Below are 26,660 nucleotides of genomic sequence, written 5' to 3'. Positions count from 1 at the left end.
CTGTCTTTCACTCATATAGGCAGGTGTTAACATTCGAAATGAGCAAATCGTATTTAGGTATGTCAAGAAATTTTATAACACCAGTTTTTTTGGTAGCAAAAACTTCCGTCCTAAGATGTCTTTCTTCTTTATATTGTTCTCATAGTCTCTCTTGAGTTTCATCAAATCGGCCACGAGGTCTACACAAACATAACCAAACCTTTCTCTCACGACCTTCTGGATGCTGCATTATCGCCAACTGCACGTGAACATCTTCAGGTGTATGATCAATCAATAAGAAATTCTCACACTGATAAATCCACTGATCCACATTGTCACCATTAAATCTTGGAAAATCTATTCTTGCTAATCTTGTGCTGCAAGAATATGGGACTGGGCGAGGAACATCTATGTTAGGGTTAGAATTCGATTCAAAAGAAAACTAGGTGATAATTTCTTGAATGGAATCTTTCAAAGAATTCTTAAGGGTAGTACACTGCAGTGACCCAACTAATTTTGAAATGCATGTAGAATTTGTCATCTTACTCTGAAAAATAACAAATCAAATCAAATTGATATCAATTTATAAGAAGTTAGTTGGAGGAACTCAAGAAGAAAATAATGGTGATAACGAAAGAGAAAGAATATATTGAATAGTTTATGTGTAAACACAAGGAAACACAAAAAGGAAAATCCAAGAATTAGACTCTACATATTTAATTATGATAAGAAGAAGATACATAATTACAAAATATGCGTATATTTGTTCTAACTAACTATTATATGAGTAAATAGATGGTATTGATAAATTTTGAACCGTTAGAGTCAATTTTCAAAATTATTTTAGTTTAACTAATATAATTTTAAATTGAATTCTTAAATATACAAATATATTAAATACTCAGAATAATTCTATACTATTTTGAACAGAATCAGTTTCTCGGAAATTGTTTATTTTTGTCAGAGAATGATACCAAACTTTTTTCATATAAATAAATAATATCTTTCAGAATTAGTCGGTATTTATTTATTATTCAATTTGATGAACTCCAAATCAGAATGGGCAAATTGGACTTTTCATGTCCATTAACAGTGTTTCTGTGTCCTTGGAAAGATTTCTTGGTGTTCGACTTTCCCTATGTTATCTTTGTCTCTGCAACAGTTTATCAACTCCAATTTTCCCAAACAATAAATCAAAATGGCACCTTTCCTTGTTCTGCTTCTAATAGTCTCTTCCTTGAATCATGGGTATGCTCAATTTCATCCTCAAAACGAAGCTTTTATATCCCTGTCGATTACCCAAAATGGCCTTGACTTTGTGAAGGAGTTGCTGGTGAATAAGGCAATTTCCTCACTCATCTCACTTCAATTGCCAAATATTGAAAAGACTACGAAAATCCCAATTGTGGGTAATGTCTACATGGTGCTCTCCAACATCACAATTTATCATATCTATGTTCCTTCCTCGCATGTAAAGCCAGGGGAGACTGGAATTTCCATCACAGCTTCTGGGGTTACTTGTAATTTGAGTATGAATTGGTATTATTCTTATAGCACATGGCTTGTGCCTGTTGAGATCTCGGACAAAGGTAGAGCAGAAGTTCAGGTAAGAAATTGATCCTTTGTTTTGTTTATATCTTTATACATAGCGAGAATTTAATTGATTATATACTGTCTTCAGATTATAGATTGTCCTGTTAAGTTTGTTGGGCTTCATAACAACTATTTTGAAAGTTATATCTATGATGGTTTCTGATTAGTTGACAATTAAATGCATGTGTGTGTGCAATTACGTTTTGTGTAAGTAACAAAATTGTGTTATGTTAGTTGTTATTTGAAACGTCTCTCTATAGTGGGCGGAGGGGAGTTCTTTGGTTTACTTGTTGCTTGTTGTTTGGAATTTAAAGAGAGGTTTGTTGGAAATGGGATTCTTGATAACTAGTTTTCTGTGTGCTTTGTGATTTGAAGGATACGGTATCATTTTCAGTCGTGGGTTTTGGTATCTAGCAATGTTAACCTGTTTAATTATAAACTGTGCTATGGCATGCTGTATGCAATTTATGTGGTACCCTTGCTTTACTTATTTTGTGAAAAGTTTATATTCTTATATTGTTTGCATGGACTTAAAATGATGTCTGTTTTTTTTACTATTATTTCTGTTTCTATCTGTTCTTCACGGCTGAAATCAGAAAGGAATTTGATTAGTGCTACTGCTGGAAAGGTTAAAGGCATGGAAGTAGGACTTACATTGGGTTTGGAGAACCAAGAAGGGTCTTTGAAGCTGAAACTCAAGGACTGCGGGTCTAATGTTAAAGATATTTCAATAAAATTGGATGGAGGTGCATCTTGGCTTTATCAAGGGTATGTAAATGTCCATGTTAGATTCTAGCTCACAAAGGAACGTATTTTTTGTAGCATTATAGAACTTATGCTGCTAGCTGCTTATCCTTCCTCCTTTAAGCTTAGATGCCTTATTGCATGTTTTCTTTAAAAATATAATATTTTTTATTTTCATTTTCTATTTGAAGACAGAAAACTAAATCAAAATGTGGTGCCATTTTGTAATTAGAGCAAAAATAAGAAAAGAAAACAGAAAACATTTACTCAAAGAAAACTATCCCTTACTTTTCCTTATTAATGTTTGCGTTCCATATTTCTTGCATATAGGAGTTTTCCCATGCAGCACTAATACAGTATTTGTTCGTCTAGAAAAGTCATAACCAACCACTTTGTTATGAATTTATATTTTAGCCCTTACCAGTTACACCCTCTACTACTAGTATGCAGCACCACCAATACAAGCAGTCTCACTGGACAAGATAAAACTAGGGATAGAGTAAACCTCATGATCAAATGGCTAACCCCGTAGTATAGTATCTACTATACTGTACTTAGCTATTTGGTGCTCATGTGGGTATGACATATGTATTGAATCAATGTGAAGCTTGTCCTCCTAACCGTGTAAAATGTCTAGCCAATCAGATAAAGATGTACTCCAAAAAAGCTCTTGGTTTTCCCTCTTGTAATAAAACATCTCTTAACCTTTTTTCCGAAGCATCTGTCTCAATAATTAGGTTTGGTGAATTCGGGGACTGCTAAGTGGGAAATGTTACCATGATAACTTTTTTAAGATGCTGGAACACTTCTTGTGCCTGCTTTCCTCCATGGAATCTATCTTTCTTTGTATGTTAAGTCAATTGTTTGGGGATTTTCTGACAAATTGTATAGTGACCTGTCATGCCAAGGAAACCCCTCAAACCTCGGATGTCTCTCGCCATAGACCACGACCACTTGACCTCCAACTTCTTCAGATCAGTAGCAACTCTGTTTCCAGAGATTATGAATCCCAAATACTCCAGACGAAGCTGTCCAAGACTAATTTTTCTTGTCATGTTGCTGTAATATTTGTAGAACCTGGCTCAAATGAATGACATGCATCTCCATGTTTTGTCTGTAAATCAAAATATCATTGAAGACAACAGGTATATGGTTCCTCAAGAATGGTTTGATAATTTCATTCATGAAGAACCATTTGAAGAGGGGTGTCTGACTCCAAAAGGTTTCACAAGGAAGGAACTCATATTTCCCCTTGTGTATGAAAGGTGGTCTTCTCAATATCCTTTTTCCACATTCTAATTTGATGTTAACCAGGCTTCAGATCCAATTTTGGAAAACACCTTATCTCTCCCTAATCATCTATGACAAGGATTGGAAACTTGCTGAGTATTATAATTTTATTCAAAGCCCTGTAGTCTACACAAAATCTTGGTCCTTCATCCTTTTTCTTAACTAACATAGTAGAGTTGGGATAAGAGCTAATACTATGTTCGATTATACCAGTTGCAAACATTCCTTAACTAGCACATTTCTGACTTTTGATAATGGGGGATACCTAAATGGTTAAATATTTGGAATGGCGGTTCCTTCTTTGAGGTGTGTGTCATCATGATCATGCCTTCTATTCTAGTAGGAAGCAAACCTACTGATGCTTCATCAAGATTCTCAAATTTGTGTAGAACCTCTGCAACAACTGTTGGAAATCTCCTCTTTTCCTCCAGCAGACTCAGTTATGGAATGGAAACCAATTACAAAATTATGTCCCTAGTCTTGTAGAGCATTCATCGTAGACTTAAGTGGAGCTGCTGACCCAGTTAATAATAGAGGTTATCCTATGAGTACTTCATTCTGTCCACCAACCTTGATCTTCACTGTCAAGTCTTCAAAATGGCTCTTATTTCAACCAACCCTTCTAACGAGTCTAAATAGAAAAAGGTTTGGTGGATTTGCATACTTAGCGACTCACAGGATACACCCTTGCATCATATCTGACTCCCTTTCCCTACTTCTACAAAATAAGAGGGGGTTTCTGTTATGGGAGTTTCAATTCTTCTACCAACTGAGTGGATATGAAATTGTGCATAGCACCACAATCTACTAATACTACTACTTGGAAATCCTCTAAGTAAATGACATAATACTGTGCATATAAAATTCCACAATTGTGACTTCTTCCCACTGATCATTCCCCACTCCATCTCCATCTCCTTCTCTTTTAGTTTCCAAATTTTCCAGCTAGTCTGGTGAAACCATACTCTAACATGATATTATTTAAAATATGGTGAATATACACTGTATGTTGTTGTAGTTAATGTTTTATGAAATATTGTTATTTGAAGTTTTCCAGCAGATTTAGTTTTTGTCATCACCTATTCACACATTCCATTGTCAACTTTATCTGGCATAAAATGATTCTATGGTTTTTTGACTTTTAATTTTGCTTCATATCTAACAGGATAGTTGATGCCTTTGAAGAGAAAATTGGTTCAGCAGTTGAAAATGCCATCACCAAGAAACTTACAAAAGGGATTTCAAGACTAGACTCATATTTGAAAAGTCTTCCAAAGGAAGTCCCGGTTGATGACCACACTTCTCTGAATGTAACTTTTGTGAATGATGTTTTATTAAGTGATTCATTTGTTGGATTTGAAACCAATGGGTTATTTATAGAAAGAAATCCTTCCCTACCTATTCTTGACCTCTACAACAAAATTTTGAAACTTCCAATTCTATGCACAAATTCATCAAAAATGATGGGAATCACTTTAGATGAGGCTGTTTTTAACTCCGCATCAGCCCTATATTATGATGTAAGTTTAGATGTTTGGTTATGATCTTAAATCATATATTTTCTTAAAATATTCTTTGTTTTGTATCATTGGATTGGCATCAAAGAAATTGCTTACTCTGTTCAGGCAAAATTTATGCACTGGATTGTAGACCAAATACCAGATCAATCTCTATTGAACACTGCAGGATGGAGATTTATTATTCCTCAGCTGTACAAGAAATACCCAAATCATGACATGAACTTGGAAATATCTTTATCTTCTCCTCCAGTTGTGGAGATTTCAAATCATAAAGCAGGTGCCAATGTATTTGCAGATATGACAATTGATGTTTTGGAAGAAGACGAAGTAATACCAGTGGCATGCATATCATTGGTAAGATCATTAGTATTAAACTAACTACATTTATCGCCATAGTTTATCTGTGTATTTTTATTCGTCACAATTCCAAATATTACTTGGTCTGCTAAATATTATTCCATGATAAATTCTATGGCTGGTGTCTATTAAAATGAGTTCAGCATACAATAAAAGCTATTAGATAAGTCGTTTTTCTATTCTAAAAGCTTAATTGTACAACTTTGAGCAGTTCTCTTTTATAAATTTTTTTCTATAAAAGGAAGCTAATACATAGCAGTCTTGTTAGAGTACTGAAAAATTTATTTTTGAACCTTGATAATCAATCTTCCTGGGATGTTTTTGGCTGCAACTATTTGTGTTTGCCCTGTATCTCAGACTCATGAATATTTCTCAGTTTAAGGGATTGCTATCAATGATTGCTTTAGTTGATTCAAATACAAATACAATGACAAATTGGTAAGAATACATTTTGGTTTCCTATACCTCAGACTAGCATCTAGAAAGACTGAGTTTAAAGAACCAATCATTTGACCAGTTTACTTTGGTAGTGATTTTTGGACTGATTGTTATTCAATGAATTACTAAAGTCTTATATAGGTTCATTAGTATTAATAAGGTACTACTTTGTTTTTGTGTATCTGTGCACGGAATATATTTTATCCAGATACTATATCTATGTATTCAATCACTGGTGAACAGGTGACACATAATTAAAGAATAACCAGCTTAAAAATAACTAAAGCCAAGATTGAGTAGTAAACTATGTTGGAATATTAGAACTCTCATTGTTTTGAGAATCTTATGATATTAGTGATCTTACTTGAGCAGCAATCGGCATATACTAGTTATACTCTGCTGAATTATTAAGAACAAATGGGTATTAGTGCTTTGCATCTCATGACATAACATGTCATATTTTCATCAAATGCCAATTATTCAGAATCCCTTCTCTCCTTTTCCCCCTAACCTTTTATCATTTAAAAATGGCATTGGAGCAGTGCCACCCTTCATGACCAAATCCTCTGACTAACAGCTGCTGTGGTCCTTGTTTGTTTTTTGTAAATATATTGATCCGTTACAAGGATGACCATTATTGCTATATTACATCCTGTTTCCACAGGTGATTCAAGGTACAGGTGTGTTCAAAATCAGTGGAAACAACCTCGTTGGTGCTGTCAGATTGAATGACTTTCAAATGTCATTGAAATGGAGCAAAATTGGCAACCTGCGGATGTACCTCATTCAGGTGCCTTTATGTTGTGTATGACGCATAATAGTGACTGAAAATTTTATTTTATAACGCCTCATTGATAAAGGGTGTGTTGTGATTTCCTACTGCAGCCAGTTGTGTGGACACTTATTGAAACTGTCTTCTTGCCGCATGCCAATACACGTCTAAGTAAAGGGTTACCTTTGCCCATCCTTCATGGCTTCATCTTACAAAATGCAGAGATAATCTTGTCAACTTCAAGACTTGCAGTTTGCAGTGATGTAGCATTTACAGAATCAAACAAACGTTTCTCCTATTTCATTCAGTAGATGAAGAGTGTGTTGTTAATATTCATGGATTGTAAATATGTCAAACTAGAAATCAAGATGATACTTCTACTTGTGCAATCTTGTTTGCTTTGTTAATTGCTAGGAAATGGAGTAGCCATCTATACAAACATAAACATTGATACAAATACTTGCATCTTCAGTTGTAAAATGTAGTATTTATTCCAATAAATTCATACGGATCAATACACAAAGTCTTAACATCATGTGAAAACAATGGATTTTCGTCACTCTCTGTATCTTATAATAATATTACATTAGATTTTAGAATTATTATTAAAAAAAGAAAAAAGAAAAAAGAAAAATACAAAAATGTGAAGATTAGATCAAAATTCATATGTTAACGAAAACATGAAGACTATATCTATTCATAAAGAATTCTAAGAAGAGACTAGATGGTAACATGAAAAGATTATCTATGAATAAATTCTAGATTAACCAAATTATCTACAAACCATAATTACTTAATTTTCACTAAAATCTATTCTCAATTAAAATTTTTTAAAATAGAATCAAATTAAGAAACAGTCAAAAATATTATAGGCCTAACTTTACTATTAAACAATAATAATTTATACCATTATTAAAAGAGATGGCCTTTGTAGATGTTTTTTTATACATTTCCTTACAATTTTACTCTATGAAATACCCATAATAAAATTGGCTTATTTTTATATATGTTTTTTTATAGACACGTCTTTCATAATTTTAAAATAAAATTTAGTAATACTTTTTATTTTAATCATTATTATAATAATTATTTTTATACTCTTTTTTTATTACCATAAGTAAAATAAAAGTTGACACTTATCTTCCCACTAGATAACTATAATAATATATCACAAGAGTAGAAGAATCCATTTTGTTAAAATTTGGAAATGAATAATTTAAAAGAAATAAAAAGAAAATGTTTTCCGAAAAGTGGGAACGACAGTGTTTTGCAGGTTAACCTTATCTTCGAATTCCATCTCCAATGTCCCTGTGGTCCATTTAGACAGACACCAACATTTCTAAAACCCAGATTAAACCCTCTTTACTGTCCCACTCTTTCTATCCATCTCCATTCAAATTCATATGCAACAATGCATATTTCTCTTAGCAACTTAGCCTTCAAGACCCCTCAACTCTTCCCACTCCACCAACCCATTTTCCCTCCAAAGCTACTGCACCACCAAGTTTCAACGCAAAGCCATGTCAATGTGCTGAAAGGGTCGGGGTATTTGTCCGAAATCAGCAAAAAAATTGATAACGAAGAGCAGTACCGGATAGCCCGGTCACAGGTGAACCGGAAAGTTCTGGACTTGGAAGGTTATTCCATTGAGGGCCTTTCAGTTGGAGGCCAAGAGACATGCATCATAATCCCTGAGTTCAAGTGCAATTTTGATATTGGGAGGTGCCCTAGTAGAGCTATTAATCAAAACTTCCTTTTCATTACTCATGCTCATCTTGATCACATTGTAAGGTTCTCCACTTTTGTCACCAATAACTTTCTATGGGGTAATGTTTTTTTTTTTTGGATTCGTAGAAAAGGGGAGAAGGGGTCAATTTCATATTTTATTAGCATGGCCAGAAGGTTGTTTGGTATGAAAAAATATTATGTTTTTATTTTATGTTTTAAGTTTATATTGGAGATAATGAAGACATAAAAATAGTAAAAAGGGTTATTTTCATAGTTTCTTATAAAACTTCTGAAAACTGAAAATAAAGTAAAAACACTGACATTTTTCCTTAATTAAAAGTGAAAACAGAAAACCAAGATAGAGAATGTTTTCTCAAACCAAACGATGTTTAAAGTCTTCTCTGTTAGAACTTAGGCCTATATGTGGTGGTGGCAAGGCTAATGTTGATGGCATATACCGGCTGTGTTTGAATAAGTGCTCAGTCACATTGAACGTCAATCTAATGTGAGAGGAGGCTTGGGTTCAACATGCATTGGGAAATGGAATTTTGCTAAACCAATCACATTCTGGAAACAATTTACACAATGCTGGACTTTTTTTTTTGGTTTTCACTGATCACTGTGGTTCTTGTGATTTGTAAATGTGCATCCTAGTAATTTGTTTGTAAGTTTTATGTGTTCTGTTTATATTACTTTGGATGTTAACTGTAAATTTGGGATAAGCGTGCTATGATGTTGAATAATTTAGGGAGGGCTGCCAATGTATGTAGCTAGCCGTGGTTTGTTCAATTTGAAACCTCCCACTGTGTTTGTCCCTCCTTGCATCAAAGAGGATGTTGAGAAGCTGCTTGATATTCACAGAACAATGGGCCAGGTTGAATTGAATGCTGAAGTGGTTGCCTTGGATGTGGGTATGTGTCATTTGTCTGTTGTTAATGATCAGGAGACAACTTCAAGGAAATGATATGCAAAGTTTGATTTCAGGGGAGACATATGAGATACGGAATAACCTTGTTGTCCGACCATTCAGAACGCAACATGTTATACCTAGTCAGGTATCTTTCAACCAACCATTCTGTAGCCATTTTCTTTTAACTGAAAGGTGTGTTATATCAGTGTTGGAAGTTACCTCATTCCGTGTACTAAAACTGTTGAACAAAGAATTTGACACAAAATTTAACAGGCTTTGGCTTAGCATATTTTAGTCGGCCATCACAAGAAAACACGTACTTGTTTTATGCAGGGTTATGTAGTCTACTCAATCAGGAAAAAATTGAGGAAACAGTATGCCCACTTGAATGGGAAACAAATTGAGAAATTGAAGAAGGCGGGTGCCGAGGTTTGTGATAGCTGGAACTCAATTTGGATCTAAATCTTCTTTGATCCTTACCTTTAATGAACTGTCCTTTCTAGATTACGGACACTATACTATCTCCCGAGGTGGCCTTCACCGGTGATACAACACCAGATTTTATGCTTGACCCATGCAATTCTGATGCATTGAGAGCGAAAATTCTCATAACTGAGGTATAGTACAATCTTTTAATGAAATGGGTACAATTATTTTATCTCCTAGTTCAGTGGACTATGAGAATTGATAGTGTGATAATCTGAAATCCTTAGAAATAGAGAATAAAAAAAGAGGTTCAGGAATATATGTTGTCAAACTTGTGGATTGTAAGAGGAGAGTAAGACGGATAACAAAATCCGGGAATCGTAACTCGAGTCATAAGAGGTGTGTGCACCGTCTAGAGTCTCCTTTGTTTCTGATTTGTGAATGGATGGGAACCCTAGCTGAACAAAAGGGTCACACAAGTGTTGGGCTTTGCTTTTGGGTCAGGTCAGGTAGTTTTTTTAGCCAACAAATTGGTTGTCGAACCCTAGCTTCACAAGAGGGGAATGATCGATGTGGTGCATGATCCTGTGATTCGATGAGCAACATCATCATCTTGCAGTGATCCACACCTCCCCCTATATGCGTCAGCTTGCAGCGGCGTCTTTATGCACAGGATTGCCCGAGTTTGCAAGTTTACTCAGGATTTTAACAGCGTTTCAGGAATCAAGTATGGGACAATGTCTTAAAATGTATATGTAAGAAGTTTTAGCATAAAAACAGGCTTCCAAGTTTCATAAATGACTTTTTTATTTAACTATTCTTTGACTAGTACTTTAAGATGATCATATTTACAAGTTGAGGTATTGTCATGAGAATTTTTAGTTAGCTTTTTCTTTTGCGCCTTGTTAGAGTGAAATTGGAAGGAATGAAAACAGATAGTGAAAAGGATGATATTATAATTTTTATGGTTTAGGGTTTCACCGGGCACAACTCAACTCTTGGCTTTGGTTGAAAAACAGAGTACACAATTTTAACTTCTCTTTCTCAGATTGGATCTTAAATCCTGAGCTATGTGTTAAGAGTTATAGATAAGAGTTATAGGTGAATCACTCTGCTGTCAAGAGACAATCCCTGGTTCGGTGGTAGAGTGCTCGACTACAGGCATGGAGTATGGAGTTTGTTCGTTGTCAAGGTGGTGCTGTTGAGGATGTTTGAGGTTTGTGTTATCAAAGCCCGGTTCTGTTTTTGTAAGGAGGGGTGAAGGTACAGGTTGTCAGGCAGGTCCCCCTCAGTTTGGCTGAGCTGGTGGTTACTATACCGGTCCAGGCCATCATGGCTTGTGATTTCGCAATTGCTCTTGTATGAACTTTGGAGGTATCGGCATTGTTGATATGCTGGTTATGCTATATAAACAATGCACTTGGTGTTATGTTTTGGTTTGAGACATATGCTGCGTTCTATGGTCAAGCTACTGATATGCTTGGAAGATGCATGGTGGTATATAGTGGTTCAGGAAGCAAATGCAGCAAGGTCTGGAGACCCTTTAGTTTTTTGCCCTACTTGGTTTTGATGTGCTGGTCACACCTAGCTGTTAGCATGTTTCCCCTAGTAGGTCTCCTTCATAACCAGGATTCTGGTTTGTGTTATGCTGGTGTTATGCAGTCTCAGGTTTTGGGACTGAGTTTTTTAACTAGTTTTAAGTTTTTGAGTTAAGTGGTGTGCCGCTTAACTTTGATCTAATTGTTGAATGCTTAATTAGGAGGTTTTATGTATAAGGGTTGGAACACCCCTAAAGTGTTTCTTTTAAATTATATTAATTCGTTGCTGATAAAAAAAATAATTTTTATGGTTTTCAGTTTATTGATAAATGATAATTAAGAGGGGTTTTCTCTTTGATGGATATAAGGAAAGATTGCAGGCCCTTATTATTTTAGGTACTTTGGTTATGATTTTCCTGGTCACTTTCTCCATATGTTTTTTCTTTCAGATTCTTATCATATTCTTTTATAGTCTTCCTTTATTCTTTATCCCAAAGGGAAAAGGAGGAACGAAGGGGAGAGATAAGGATTTTCTGCTTGCCATCCTTTTCTCTCATTGAAATCTCTGTATTTTTATATAATTTTTGCTTGCCTGTACAAAAGTGAAGATAGAATGAGAGAATGGTGAGCGGCTACAAGAAAAAGTCCTGTCTGTCAGTAATAAATCATAATTTCTGATTTAATCTAATTTTGGATTTTTGTTTGTTTTTTTTTCTTTCTTCTTGTTTATCGTTTATTGTTTCTTCTCTGTTCTTTCTGACACTTAACCGTGATAAGATCAATTAGTATTAAAATGTAAACATTTTTTAATTGAATACTTAAGGTTTGTCGTCCTCTTTGTTATGTTGTTGTATGATGTATCAGAATTATCAGAGCCACCTAAGTTCATTTCATCGGTACTTTTAGACATTGGGTCTTGGCTTACTTGACAAACTAGGAATAAAACTTCTCAAAAATTGCTATTGCCATCCTTTGTAGTGTGCTCTTACTTCTTTTTTGCTATCTTAATTTATCTTTTTGTTTTGACTGCTTTTCTTGTTTAAACTCTTTTAATAGGCAACTTTCCTAGATGATTCATTCAGCATAGATCATGCCCGGCAACGTGGTCATACACATTTATTTGAGGTATGTAACATGTTTCATTCTTTCATGGCTACTCTGTAGTTAGCTCGACAAATCAAAGATGCACAAAGGCCAACTTTCCAGCCATCATGCTTGCCCTTTGTCTTTTATTTTTCTGTCACGAAAGATTGAGTTGGTGTTCATGTTAGTATAGCTATAGTTATAATATAATCATATATATCATATTCTTTGTATTGTCAGCAGCATTTTTTGGCCAAATGTTACAGAATAGTTCAACTAAGTACATTGTTTTTCAAGGGCCAAGTCGTAGACCATGTTGCATTCATGAGTCAAACTTGTACCATTTGAAGATATTAAAAGTCTTTACCTGCTCAGACAAATTCACACCTTTTCTTGGTGATGAACTTATTTCAGAATGTCGACTCTACTGCATAATATATTGTGGAATTCCTGAACGGTAAACTTATGATATGTATGTAGATCATTGCAAATGCTGAGTGGATTCGCAACAAAGCAGTTCTGTTGACCCATTTTTCACCAAGATATACTATTGAGGTAATGCTATATTTTTCCTTTTAGTTTCTTTAACTTGCAAGTTAAATCCTTCAAGTGCTCATATTTGCATATTAGATGCAAATCTCCAAAATTTGTGAATTGTCATGATCTTCTTGGAGGGGCATGATCATAATTAAAGTTTGATCTCAACAATGTGTAATAAAAGTATGTATCAAAGGTTTGTAAATATTACTGAAATGCAATCCCATTTCTGATCAAACAACACCACCAAAACCTCATAAGGAATTATGTATAAGTTTTTGTTTTGATAAAGAAAAATCAGTGAATAAAATTGGCATTTGTTTTTAATTCATCAGGATATTCGTCAAGCTGCCTCAAAGTTGCAGTCCAGGCTGTCTGCTAAGGTGGTTCCTCTTACAGAAGGCTTCAAATCTATGTACACTTGAGCAATCAAAAGTCAATTCACTCTTCACCATTATCAGTATCAAGTAGAGGACAGAAGTGTCACTAGATGTATCTACATTTCTCAGCTTATTTCATGTAAATTAGGGAGGTACATTTGTTTTTGGTTTTTTCTTAACTTGTTAGCTTTCAATTTATACCTATGTAATTTATACAGCATTAAAGTTAATGTTTTCCCAACTTCGTTTCCTATGTATATGCTTTATTGGTTGATAGATAGAGAATTATACATGGTTTTGGTCTGTAATGATTTATGTAGTTTTTTTTTTTATGTTTGGATATATAAATTGTCTTGATTAAACATTAATTCAGTCCCTGAAAAAATTAATTAACCTAATTTGGTTGCTGAAAAAGAGAAAAACTACCACTTCTTTTTATGTGACTTTTAATAAAATTCTTCTGTAGAGGCTGCAACCCCACTTATTCATTCAGCAAAAGGAGAAAAGCCTTCAAATAGTATTTTGAAATTATAAACATGGAACACAATAGTCCTTTAATAATTTTCTTTCACCTTTTTTACATAACTAGTTTGTTGAAGAGAAAATCACATATCATTAGACCTTAAACATTATTAGTGACCAAAGTTGATTCTTTAAAATGTTAATTTTAAGTAGTTCTTGTATCTATTATCTTAACACAAATATTTTATTTTAATCATGTTTATTTAGAGAAACTATATTTGTATGTGTAGTATGGAAAAACCTATCATAATCATAATCTCTTCCCTTGAAAAAAAGAAAAGAAAAAAGGAGAGTCATAATCATGTCTTCATTACTTTCCAATCATCTCAGAATATATTCCAGCAGTCATTTTGTTCCTGTTCCATGTAAAGATAAAGTACACCATCATCTCACTAAAGATAACTTGTACGTTACTTCTTTTGTTTTTCTTTAATTGTACCTTCTTCAAAATCATGTGTCTCATTTGTCCCCTCATAAAGGGTACTCAAACACAATCTAACAGAAAGAGCATCCAATTAGACTTATACTTTTGGATTGGAAATAGGCTACTTCTCTTTCTAATTACATAGTGTTGAATTACATTTGGAAGTTAATAACCAAAATTTGACCATTATTGGTCCTCTGCATTAATTTCATGCACAGTAATGAGTGTTTTACAAACATTTGGTTTTTAAAACTATTTAAAGGGTTTTTATATCTGGTTTAAACAGTTTGGCTTAAGCTAAGCTAGTTTAGGATGATGGGTGCAATTTGCAAGAAATTAAAGCTTGATTAGGATTATCTAAGTTAATGCTACACCTAAACCTTAAACTCTTCATATAGTGAAGCTAGTTGTAACTAGATAAAATTATTAACATCAATTAATGTAAGGGACTATATTAACTACTTATTTAAAATAAATTGATTTTTTTTTGTTAAAAAGACTAAATATTAAACATAATTTATATCTAAATGTAATTATTTTAAAGGTAAGTTAATAATAGAATTATAACCAACTCAGAGTAGTATACTTTAGTTCAAGATTATTGATAAATATAAATTTAGAACTTGTCAAATATTTCAATAAAATCCATAAAAATTGCAATTTTTAATAAATTTTAATTAATAATAAATTGAATGTTTTATTAGTATTTATTTAGAAATTAATATAGAGTTTCATCTATTAAAAGAATATTTCTCTATCTATAACTAAATACAAAACTTATATTATAACTATGTGTATAATTTAATATAAATTTAAACAAAAATGCTGACAAATATTTTTTTATGGAACTTTATTTATTTATCAGTCAATTAAGATTAATTTAAAATGAAGTATGATATATCTACGAAAAAATTTCAAATACTATTTATAGTTACTCGTGCCACACACACATACATATTATATTATATTATATTATATATATATATATATATATATATTACCATATAATAATATAAAATTTATATGTGTAAATGAAATTCAAATATTATTTGTAGTACCTGGTATAAAAAATATATGAAGATGTATTTCTCAATATAATTTGGATATGAATATATATGATTATAATTGATTAAATAATTAATAAATATTCAATAATCAATTGTATCTTTTATTTATTCAAATATTTTTTGAAATATTTTAATCTAATCTTAAAAGTTTATAAGTAAGTGAATTTTCCGATTCCATCAACAATTCAATTATCAATTGTGTTTCTTTTGAGTGAGAACATTTGACTCCAATGTTGGAATCTAGATATTCCTAGACTATAAGTCTTATGGTGCTTACCATAAGAAGATTGTTGAATCATCATCACCAAAGTCATTTAAAAATAATCGAGCATCACATCTAATCAAAGTAATACGAAGTCGTTTGACAATAACAACTATCATTATAATGTGAAGTTGGTTGAAAATAAGTGACTATCACACCATATTAAAGTAGTAAAAATCATTTGAAAATACACTACCAACACAGTAATCCGAAGTCATTTGAAAATAAACGATCATCATATCATATCAAAGCAATAAGTCATTTGGAAATAAATGACCATCATAGTAATTTGAAGTGTTTGAAAATAAATGACAATCACATCAGATCAAAATAGTATAAGTCACTTGAAAATAAATGACAATCATAGTAACATGGAGTCGTTTGAAAATAAGCAACAATCACATCAAATCAAAGTTTTACAAGGTTGGTTTTACAAGGTTATTTGAAAATAAACGACTATCACATTGGATCAACACAACACAATCTTACAAGTTGTTTTAAAATAAATGACAATCTCAATGTAATCCAACTTTTAACAAATTGTTGGTGTTGAGGAATAAAAGGTAGACAGTAAAATAAGAGAAATAAAATACTAAATAGAAAAATATATTAAGTGAAACAATGTAGAGCAAAATATTCTTGTGAATAGAGAATATAATATTTTTTTCCACTGCTTCTTTTCAAATGAGAATACAATCTCTCTAAATAGTCTTACAATAGACTTCTCAAAGTCATTCAAATTTCAAAATAAATTGATGCCCTTTTGGTGATTGCTAAATGAATTCTCTTCATTTGATGGTTGGTTCTTCCAGTTCTTCTTTTTTTATACCTGTTGTAACCTTGATGTTTGACTGGTAAGGCTCCTTCTACTGCTCCATCTTGTCTCAAGGCTCTTCTTTGTTCTTGTTCTTGTAAAGCATTTAAAACTTTTGTAAGAAAAATCTTTGATAGGTTCTTTGTTGTACTCTACTAACCTCACAGATCCCTCAAGAAGATAACTCTAATACCAATTGTCAATTGTCGATGTTGAGGAATAAAAGGTAGACGACAAAATAAGGAGAATAAAATATTGAAGAGGAAAATATATTAAGTAAAACAAAGGAGAGCAAGATATTCTTGCCAACAGAGAATATAATTTTTTTTCACTGCTTCTTTTCAAATGAGAATACAATCTCTTTATAATAGACTTCTCAAATTCTACCTTCTCTCTCATAGTTGAATCAAAATAATTTGGCGTATAAAATAGAACCAGATCAATTCAATCCTTAGAGGCATTCAAAGTTAAATTGAATAAAAGATAATGAGTAATAAATATGTGATTTCATACAGTAAAAGACAACTTAATATTAATTAATCATGTTACATTCATTACATTCAATAATTATGTCATAAATTATACTATTATAACAGTATAATTTAGTCATTGACTACCCAGTCAACAAAATCTTAAATCCTTAGCTAAATCAAAATTGAATAAATTCAACTCCATAAAAGGTCGTGAAACACCAATCACAAAAGATAGTGTTGAAAATATAACCTTAAAACTAATTATTCTGGTAGAATGTTCAAACTTATTTATTCATCAAATCGGTCCAATTGTACTTTATTTATGGATTTCAAGCCTAAAAGACTTATTACTGATCGATATTCAATGTATATGGAGATGTATTACATCATAATAACATAAAACCCAATCAAATTGAATACATGCTTGCATATATTTTTATTTATTTTAATTATTTTTAAAAATATTTTGACCTAAACCCAATTTTGTTCACACAAAGTAATCACTCAATTCTTCTAATTTTTATACTCATGTTTTATACTTTATATTATTCTTAATAACATGAAGGTCAAGAATATTTTTTCAAACTCTATCACAACTTGGACATTCTTAAATATATCAACTTGATTTCTTTAAAATATATTCTTTTTCACATTAAAATAGTCTAATACTGTTTAAATAAGAATCATTCATGTTGAGATATTTAGAGGTGGTATTATATTTGGTAAGTTAATTTAGGAACACTTTTCTATATAAGCTGAGCCATAGTTTTGAGTCCACATCGTATCTAAGACTTATATTTGTGGGGCAAAGGAAGCACTTGATTCATCAATGAACAGCCTCTTGACATTATAGTTTGACTATGATATGCCAGACAAACAACACATCAACAAATGGATAAACCTCTTCACAACAAAAAGTCTGTTAATGTATAACTCAATATTTTATTTAAATTCTTTCAAATTTTGTCTTAAAATACAAGTTATATATAGAATTATTAAAAAAAAAATTATTTTCAAAATTTTGGTTCAAAATAAGATTTATAAAGGTTGAAGCTCAAGCTGACTTGCATATGGCAAAAGGCTAACTTGTAATTAAACATTATGCAAATCCCAATAAAAGTTAAAAAGTTAAAGGTACCATAGCAGTTTACCTCTACTAAATATTCTCCAAGGAAGAGTAGCATTTCTTAGGAACCAAACCACAAGTTCAAACATAGTCTATTTTTTGACAAAAAGTACAAACAATCCATAAAAATAAAATAAACAAGACTTCAATATAATGTGGAGGAAATTAATATAGTAACTATGTTATTCACAGTTGGTCCTCTTTTCACTTATCACAAATACATCACTTTTAGTTTTTTAAAGTGATTATAATTTAACTAGTGGAAACATAGTCATGTACATATGTGTTCATGTAATAAAAAAAATACTATAATGAAAAATGATTATTAATTATATACTAAAATTATAAAATAAATAACATAAGAAATTATATTTTATTAATTTTTGTAATATTATAAATGCAATGAAAGTGATTATAATTTTTCATCCTAATAAAGATGACTTAAGGTTTATAGCTATTTTATAAATCAATAAAATCGATTTAAATTGTGCAAAGAAAGACCTGTTCCACAAACGCAATAATATATTTAAATTCTTTAATCTCTTGTCAGTAATATACTGATTTTGATTTTTTTTGACTAAAGTTTTGAAAACAAAATTGGATATGGAAAGAAAAATCTAGACTTGTCATTGTTAAAACAGATTTTGGACAAGATTATTTATTAAATTAAAGTTAGAGAAAGAATCTCGGAAATAAAAATAAAATAATTGTGTGAAAAAAATCAAGTTGTTCTCAGCCAATTAAAAGACGTCACTGTGACCAATCATGATTGAAGGTTTTTACAGTCTGAATGCATGTTCACATTTGTCTAAAAACAGAAATAGGAGAAAAAGGAGGAGAAAAAGGGTTTGGAGTTATGATGGAAGATAATGATGATTATTTACCTGAAACTGAGAGGGTTGAGTGTTAGGCAAGTTGTGTTTTTACCAGATCTATTCTCATTTCTAGGAGAATAAGAAACCTGGATTGTTCATTTCACGTGCCAACCCAAAATCTGGAAGCCCCCAAAATCCATCAACTAATAAGTGTACCCAAGAAATTCACGGCTGTGTCCACCATCATCACCATCACCATCATCCAATCCAACCAAATCCCTCCTCTCTATAATTACTATCAAACCATTTGTTAATGTTTTTCCCTTCATCAAAATCCAGTAGTGCAAACCAATGAGTGTTCCCAGCTTAAACAGATACATAGATTGTAGTCATGTCCTAAGTTCATAACACTATTATTAAATCAAACTTACAGAAACCAAGCTTCCATATAATTTCTCTTTCTTTCCTTTCTTTCTTCTCCTCTTGTTTTCACACCACACCTTCTCTCCTCCCTTTTGCCAAAGCTCCCGTCTTTCCCTTTTTTCTCGATCTGGGTGCTTGATTTTTTCACGTTTGAATCATTCTTTCTGTTTGGGTCTCTCTCCACCTCCAAAAAGATCCAATTTCTTGCTCTGTTTTGTTCCCAATCCCTTGTTTCTTGATCTGGGTCTGAAGGAAACAAGTGTTGTCGTTCAATTATGAGGAAGAGGGAGAGAGAGAATCCTTGTGGGGTATGTGGCCACTATCACAAATATGAAGAAGGGGAAGTGTGTTCGATTTGCGGTCACCGGATTCCAGTTGGATCGGAGAAAACCTCAATACAAGTTAGTGCTTTTCCTTCTGTGATTCTGCCGGAATTTCTTTACCTAGGAAGCTACGACAACGCATCACGCTCGGAGCTTCTCAAGACACAGGGGATTTCTCGTATACTCAATGTATGGGGTATTATTGTTATAATCTGTGATTGAATATCATTCTTTTGATTTTGATTTTAATGCTCCAATGATTAAGTATGAATGTATGCATGTTTTGATGTTTGCTGTGGAATTGGGAGTATGCTGATAGGTTAAATGTTATGAGGTTAAGTGGATTATTATGTGTTTGGGTTTTCAGTAATAATTGAGTAATTGAAAGCGAAGTGGTTTTGGTTAACATTTTCATTACAACATACTTATAATTTCTAAGTCATCAATGCATGGGAATATTGTGGTTCTTGCTAGAAAATGTGTTACTGTTATGAAAACTACAAAATCCTTGATGTTATGTGTCTTCTTTTAAGATCTTGGTTTCAAGTTAAACATTTAGTTGTTGAAAGATTTTAGATTCAGAGAAGAGTAATCATCAAATTTCTGGAGGATTTTGAATTGCAGTTTGGCAGCCAAATTGGTTCCCATGGTGGTGACATTATGAATTAATTCAGTCTATGGACTAACATGACTGAATAAATGCAAATTCATGGTTCTTAAGCTCAACAATCACCTTCTTTGGATGGGCTGATTGCACATGATTTTTTTAGTGTGGAAAATCTGGTGGAAAGCAGTTAGTTCTAATTGGACATAGCAAGAGGTGACTAAAAGTAGAATGAATTTGAGTGATATTCAACGATTTTTACATGGTGTATGTCATTTTTATCTTGTTCATAGGTTTTGCACCTTAAACCTGCATATCCAAACTTCTTGTCGGTTTATTTTTTTGTAACACCTTCGAATAATCTATTTTTGCAGACTGTTCCTTCTTGTCAAAATCTCTACAAGAACTCATTTATCTATCACTGTCTACCAGATGATAAAACTTTACCATTTGATGAAGCAATTCAGTTTCTAGGTATTTTCCTTTTTGTCCATTTAAAATTTCTACTTATCTTTACATTTGCTCAGGTGCTTCTTTAACATGGATTTGCAATTTTTTATAAATAACTATCAAATGTGATACTTGTACTTGCTATTGGAACATTGGCCATTATCTTCATGCATAATACTAGTAAATGATTTGCTTTGTGGACTTTTACCTGTGTTCACTTGCTCATCTGCTTTATAGTGTTTTGATCCTTTTTCTGAAGGAATTTCTCTATGAATCATCTGGTCAATTTATATTTTTATACTATCAAAAAATAAAAAATAAGCAGTAAATTAAAAGGAAAAGACCATTGTAGAATCACATAGACATTAGATATTTGTTCTTCACTTACTTAGTAATAGGAAATCAATAAAGGTCTCGAAAGATATTCCTTATTCTTTTATGTTTATGAACCAGTCTACTCCACTATACATGAACCAATCTCCTACACTTTATTATCAATTATTGCCCACTCCACTAGTTCTCCCCCTTCCGATCTAAACATTGCCTAAAATTGCAATTTCCCTTTCCATCCACTTTTACCTATGTTAATGTTTTTGCTAGTTCTCTCAAAAGGGCCTTCTTAGAGTCAATGTTGAAGGAGATTCCTTCAACAATTTGATTATTTGAGAGAATCTCCACCATCTATAACTCTATTCCAGTGGTTCCTTATAATTTTCTCATCATGGGCATCTGCATCCCTGACTATAGGTTTTTCAGACTATGAAACTTTCCCAACAGTGCATAGTCAGGTTGGTAAGATAGAAAGATTTAATCTATTTTCTTGTCAGTGAGCACCTTCCTGATTGTTTTACTGAGATAAATGCCATGGTGAGGGACCATAGTAGTAATTAGTGAATAGAGGTATGGAGTGACAGCCCCCAAAAGTGCAATAGTGGGATGACTGCCATTTTGAATCCCATATACATTACAAATCTATATATGCTGAAAAATAAACAAAATACCTAAAATTTGAAACATGGCTGGCAACAAATGGAACAGTTTCTTTGTATCTTTTTGCAGTGTAATGCAATTAGTATAAACATTAAGGAAACAAGTTTAACATTCATCACTCTGGAAATGCAAGCAAGTTCTGTGAGAAAATAGAATGTATTTGAATAGAAAATCTCATCATGTCTGATGAGGTTAATCTTTGTCTTAAAAATTGACGAGTCAAACTTGGGTGAAGCAAGGGACTTGGTTGGTGACAACAGATACCGTGCAAGCACAAGGGAAAGAGCTGTTGTTGGTGCATGTGTGAAACCTTGGGGATTTGAAGCTGGGCTTGGTGTTGAGGAGAAAGTGTAGAAGCTAGGGTTGACTGAGTGTCAAAGAAGAAAGGGGTTCAGAATATAATGTTATAGATTTTTCTAATTTTACCCCATTAAAAAGCATAAAACAACACTGAATAAGGGGGTGAGATTGTCTTCTTGCCTGTAACACTTGGGGCAGCTGGTAACAGCTGTGAAGGGCTCTATTTGTGCTGTGATTGGTGCAGGACCTTGACTAGAAGACATGACAAAATGACTTAACCGGAGTGGGACCTTCCTGCTATAGTGCTGTGAATGTGCTGTATTGACTACTCTCTTGAATGAATTTTAAATACAGTATACTGTTTTACACGAACAAAACTGTTATTTTTACTGCACATTACTTTGATACCAATCGTAGGTATAAAAGGACAAAAGAAAAGCATTCTGGAATTGCATGTAGTCTGAACTCTGTAATTATAAGTTTTTCCTAGTGAACTTGTTCTTTTAATAATTGGTATTGAATGTTGGTTGATAAAGGGCGAATTAGAGCATAAACTCTGTTTGACAAAGATGGGCTTGTGGCAGATGAGTGGACGTACAAAAACTAGATCAGGAATGAAGGCATTAGAAAGAAGGAAACAGTAGGACCTATTGAGGAAGAGATGGTAAAATCTTGCATAAGGTGGTTTGACCTTATAAGAACAGTAGAGGAACTAATAAGAAGATTTGATCTGGTGCGCAGAGGAAGTCCAAGCAACACTCTAATTGAGCCTAAATGGACCTTCCAAAGACTAGGTTGATGGTCAAACACAATTTGTTCCTTTTTTTATCATTATTTAGGTTCTTATTGTCCTTAGAGTGATAACATCCACATAAAATACATGTTAATGTGATTCATGAGTTGCAATTTGAGCCCTTGCACCATGAATACAGATTGCAGAGTTTCATTTTGTCTTCAGAGTTGCGTTCTGAGTCATTAGAATTGTAGGAATCTTTACTTTATCATAGTGTGATAGACCAAGGCAGTGAAGGATGGAATCTTCTTGGTGGAGAGGTGCATGATTATGGTTTTTTGAAAAGGTGCTCAAATGTGTTACATGCTGCATAGATGGAAAGGTGATCAAGGTTTGTGGATTCTCTGATGCCGATCATCCTCTTTTTGGATAGCCTGACACTGTTTGTAACCTTTTCAAGGTTGATATTAGGTGAAAGACACCCAAGATCTATAGATCTGAAATGAACTTCTGCCATGGTGTGGGAAAACAAAGGGATGACTGAAAAAAAAGTTTTTTGTTGAAAATTTGTATTGATCAATGCTGGGAGAGAGAAAATTACAAAGAACCCCAATAATGTTCCTGTAAAGGAAATAAAAATATTATTTGTTTATACACCATTTTAAAAATTTCCTTTGTCAAAAGTATATTTTAATTTATTTTAGTATTTGATCATGAATCTTATGGTTCGTGATACGTTCTGATTCATGATTCAAAAAATAGGCCTTTTGATTCACAATTTGATAACTAATGTTCCTGGGAACATGTTTTACTCTATCCTAAATCGGCACTCAATGTCTACGCCTTAACAAAATTGTTTTATCATAGGTAACCTTTTGTAGTTTTTCACCAAGTCCCTCACCATGCCCTTTGCCTTTTGTTTGCTAATCTGGCCCCATCTTTATTCCTCCACTATTGTTGATAGTGGACAAGTGGGCATGTTTACACAAGTGTGTATGGGTTTGTATTGTAACATTTGATGCATTTCCATCATCGTATAATTAATCTTTAATAAATTCTCTAGTGTATAAGGCTTTATTTGAACTTGCTATCTCTATAAATCTTTTCCTCATTCAGTTTAGTTTAAATGGTTGTCACTTGTTAACATTCCCAGATTGAGTTGGCCTTTACGTTATTTTTTTTGCGTATATTTGTCTTCCAGAATATAATCGGTGTAAATGTTGACAATATTAATGGAATATTAAATATAAGTAACACTTCTTATGCAGTTATTCCCTGAATTGAGTTATAACATTTGATTTGGCTAATTAAAATTAACTGAGTAACTGGTAATAATGGATTCTTTGTCTTAACTTGACATACACTTTTCTCTTATATTTCTTCCTTTTTCTCCCTTCATAATGAAGCAAATGCCGTGTGCTTCCTTTGCAGAGTCATGTGAGAAGGACAAGGAGCGTGTTCTGGTTCATTGCATGTCAGGGAAGAGTAGGTAAGATATTGCTGCAACGTGCTATAATAAACATGTCAGTGACATTTGGTGCTGGTTAGTTTGAATCAGTTAGTGATGATGATTCTCAAAATACAAAACGGAATTGATAGAGATTATTGTACTGCAGCCTTTCAATGAGGATGTAATATATATAAATGTTAAATTTTCTGAATCACGCCGTATCCAACAACAGGTCTCCAGCTATTGTGATTGCATACTTGATGAAGTCCAAAGGATGGAGACTTGCACAAAGTTATCAGTGGGTAAAGGAACGCAGACTTTCAGTTGAATTAACTCAAGGTATGTATCTTTATTGTATCCAGTTTTGTTCCAGTATCCAGTATAGTCATCAGATTTCAGTGCTTGGTAATTGAGGACTTTTCCGGTGAAGTTATTTATCTGAAGATCATTATGGAAACTTAATCAAAATATTCAACTGAGTTAATACTTGATATTGGTTATTAAAATTTAGAATGGAAGAAAGGCTAAATTGGTCACAGAAGGAAATTGACTTTTTTCTGTTTAGATTAGTGATGAAGTATTAACAGATCATGTGGGTAAGTTGTTGTAATTTGCGTGTTTAAGATTGCTTAGAAATTACCGAAGACTTGCTTCGGATAACCCCCCCTCTGAAAATATCAACATGGATTTGCTTTCGAGGTGAGAATTCTCCCTGTTCCATCATCCCTGCCTTGAAAACTAGCATCACATTTTTGTTCGAGTTTATGGTGGTTTCACTACATTCATATTCATAGTATTCTCATTCAAAGTTCAGTCCCACTCTTTCACATTATGGTAGTCTATGTTTGCTGTTTTATGGTTCTGTTATCCCACTGCAATTTTGAAGCCATTTGCTGGAGAGCATGGGATAAAACCACCTTATGACTTCGGGTGGCCATAGGCTGCCATAATGGTTTTCAAAATTTTCAGAGGTAGATAAGTATGGTTGCCTAACCCTCAAACTATTGTAAATATGAAAGATTGACAAATTACAACATTAATATTATTGTATTTTTCCTTTTAACTTTCATTAATCTTGTAATTTGGCTGCCTCAGTAAATATTTTATCTGGCTTGTGGTAGACACTTACGTTGATCCAAGGGATACCCATCTTCTCCCACTTTCTGTTGAGTCCTTCAATGAAAACTCACTGCCCACTTATTTTGAAATTAAAAAGAAAAAAAAATTGCACTTCCATCACTTGTTTGGCGAGGAACCCACTAGTGTTTTTCCTTCGAGTCCTGTGTTTTCCAGCAACCCACTATTGGTTTTTGTGGGTTAGGTTCCAACAAAACTCATTCTCTGTGCCTGCCCTTGGCTGCCATAGGTCTGATTCATACACATAAATGTTGCAGTTTCTGTTTTTACCGTTATGTACTACATTTCACGGGTCACATCCCACTAAATTTAGTTGCTTGAGTTTGTTTTTATTGTTCCATTCTAGTAATCCCATCATTTTATGCGTAAAATAAATGGTGTCTGTCCATGTTCTTCCAAGAAAATGGGGCATGGTATAAGTTAGTTATCTCATATACCACTTATATTTGCTTTCCCAAGATATTATTTTTGGGATCATCCAGGATTTTGAATTGACAACTATATGTATGATTGACATGCATGTTTACACCATGACCATATCTTCTAAATAAAGCAACTATCTTCAGTATGTTGTTACAAAATTGAAGGTTTTCGCCCTTTTGCTAATAAACATTTGGACTTGCAAAGCCAATTATCATCTTTCTAACATGCGTGCTTCCTTAACGTAGGTGTATACCAGCAACTGCAAGAGTATGAGCAGAAGATCTATGGACCGATGGATAGTGGCAGCTCTCTGCTTCCCAATTTCTCGCCTACTGTGCTTCCTTCAATTAGCTTTGGTTTCCCAAAGATCCATGATCCTGCTCAGCCTCCTTCCTTCAGCACTGCTGGAACTCCTTCAATCTTTGCCCGACCAACCTTAGAAGTTTCTCCTACAGAGTTTACATTTGGCGCTGGACCGATGCAGAAGAATGTGGCTGGAAGTCCCTTCAATGCCAATCAAACAAATCCAAATGGTACTGATATCCAAATGGATGGTTCTTGATTCTCACCACCCACATGTGTGATTAAGCTGCTTGACAAATTGGCTTGTGGTAAAGTTTACAGGTACCAGGCTAAGTCAAGGTGCAATAATCATAAGTGACTTGTCAATTCTATACCAACTTCTTTTTTCCCTTGTTTTTCTCAAATCTTTTCATAGCTATCTCTGGTTGTAGTATTGAGTTACAGCATATTTTACTGGTCTCAGTAGATCTGCGCAACAATATCCAGTTTCTAATAATTACAAGCAAAATCTTATCTACAAACTATACAATAGTAAACAATCCTCTGTTTGTTCTGAAATATACAAAACTTTTACGGACAAGTTTTTGAAATTCATTATCAAATTTTCACCTTTATTTTTATGACTTTGCCAAAAAGTAACCATGAATGTGATATTTCGATCTTACTTAGTTCTGATGCAATTCACGCGGAATCGTGTCCATTTCTCCACTTATTATGCCTTACCAT

General features: G+C 33.1%; 3 protein-coding genes across 4 annotated transcripts; all 3 read left to right on the top strand.

Moving 5' to 3' along the window:
* The first annotated feature begins 1,059 nt into the window (after positions 1 to 1,059).
* LOC137825893 (putative BPI/LBP family protein At1g04970) lies at positions 1,060 to 7,239 on the top strand. Its single transcript, XM_068631696.1, has 6 exons — positions 1,060 to 1,585; positions 2,201 to 2,340; positions 4,772 to 5,126; positions 5,232 to 5,480; positions 6,586 to 6,711; positions 6,807 to 7,239. The coding sequence occupies exons 1-6, from the start codon at positions 1,178 to 1,180 to the stop codon at positions 7,002 to 7,004; spliced, it is 1,476 nt and encodes a 491-aa protein (XP_068487797.1). The 5' UTR covers positions 1,060 to 1,177; the 3' UTR covers positions 7,005 to 7,239.
* Positions 7,240 to 7,949: 710 nt separating this feature from the next.
* On the top strand, positions 7,950 to 13,603 carry LOC137825786 (tRNase Z TRZ2, chloroplastic). Of its 2 annotated transcripts, none has more exons than XM_068631576.1 (8): positions 7,950 to 8,479; positions 9,170 to 9,332; positions 9,406 to 9,476; positions 9,665 to 9,760; positions 9,835 to 9,948; positions 12,352 to 12,420; positions 12,859 to 12,933; positions 13,251 to 13,603. In XM_068631576.1, exons 1-8 carry the CDS (start codon positions 8,105 to 8,107, stop codon positions 13,338 to 13,340), a joined length of 1,053 nt encoding a protein of 350 aa, XP_068487677.1. In that variant the 5' UTR covers positions 7,950 to 8,104; the 3' UTR covers positions 13,341 to 13,603. The 2 variants fall into 2 exon arrangements, 1 of the variants encoding a protein (XP_068487677.1); XR_011083349.1 differs by having other exon boundaries at positions 7,951 to 8,479; positions 12,793 to 12,933.
* A 5,151-nt stretch (positions 13,604 to 18,754) lies between these two features.
* On the top strand, positions 18,755 to 26,455 carry LOC137824212 (protein-tyrosine-phosphatase IBR5). Its single transcript, XM_068629741.1, has 5 exons — positions 18,755 to 19,733; positions 20,523 to 20,622; positions 24,053 to 24,110; positions 24,304 to 24,410; positions 25,877 to 26,455. Exons 1-5 carry the CDS (start codon positions 19,497 to 19,499, stop codon positions 26,191 to 26,193), a joined length of 819 nt encoding a protein of 272 aa, XP_068485842.1. The 5' UTR covers positions 18,755 to 19,496; the 3' UTR covers positions 26,194 to 26,455.
* The last annotated feature ends 205 nt before the right edge of the window (positions 26,456 to 26,660 follow it).

The sequence above is a fragment of the Phaseolus vulgaris genome, chromosome 8 (genome assembly GCF_000499845.2).
Source record: "Phaseolus vulgaris cultivar G19833 chromosome 8, P. vulgaris v2.0, whole genome shotgun sequence".
In the NCBI taxonomy this organism is placed as follows: Eukaryota; Viridiplantae; Streptophyta; class Magnoliopsida; order Fabales; family Fabaceae; genus Phaseolus; species Phaseolus vulgaris.
The sequence above is the reverse complement of the archived record's forward strand: the minus strand, read 5'-3'. Positions and strand labels throughout refer to the sequence as shown.

What these genes read in the sequence shown, in the direction of transcription:
- LOC137825893 (XM_068631696.1), top strand. Translation starts at nt 1,178, where the DNA reads ATGGCACCTTTCCTTGTTCTGCTTCTAATAGTCTCTTCCTTGAATCAT. An exon ending in CATCAGCCCTATATTATGAT is followed by an intron (nt 5,127 to 5,231) that starts GTAAGTTTAGAT and finishes TACTCTGTTCAG; the next exon opens with GCAAAATTTATGCACTGGAT. An exon ending in TGCGGATGTACCTCATTCAG is followed by an intron (nt 6,712 to 6,806) that starts GTGCCTTTATGT and finishes TTCCTACTGCAG; the next exon opens with CCAGTTGTGTGGACACTTAT.
- LOC137825786 (XM_068631576.1), top strand. Translation starts at nt 8,105, where the DNA reads ATGCATATTTCTCTTAGCAACTTAGCCTTCAAGACCCCTCAACTCTTC. An exon ending in AACATGTTATACCTAGTCAG is followed by an intron (nt 9,477 to 9,664) that starts GTATCTTTCAAC and finishes TGTTTTATGCAG; the next exon opens with GGTTATGTAGTCTACTCAAT. An exon ending in GTCATACACATTTATTTGAG is followed by an intron (nt 12,421 to 12,858) that starts GTATGTAACATG and finishes ATATGTATGTAG; the next exon opens with ATCATTGCAAATGCTGAGTG.
- LOC137824212 (XM_068629741.1), top strand. Translation starts at nt 19,497, where the DNA reads ATGAGGAAGAGGGAGAGAGAGAATCCTTGTGGGGTATGTGGCCACTAT. An exon ending in GGATTTCTCGTATACTCAAT is followed by an intron (nt 19,734 to 20,522) that starts GTATGGGGTATT and finishes CTATTTTTGCAG; the next exon opens with ACTGTTCCTTCTTGTCAAAA. An exon ending in TTCAGTTGAATTAACTCAAG is followed by an intron (nt 24,411 to 25,876) that starts GTATGTATCTTT and finishes TCCTTAACGTAG; the next exon opens with GTGTATACCAGCAACTGCAA.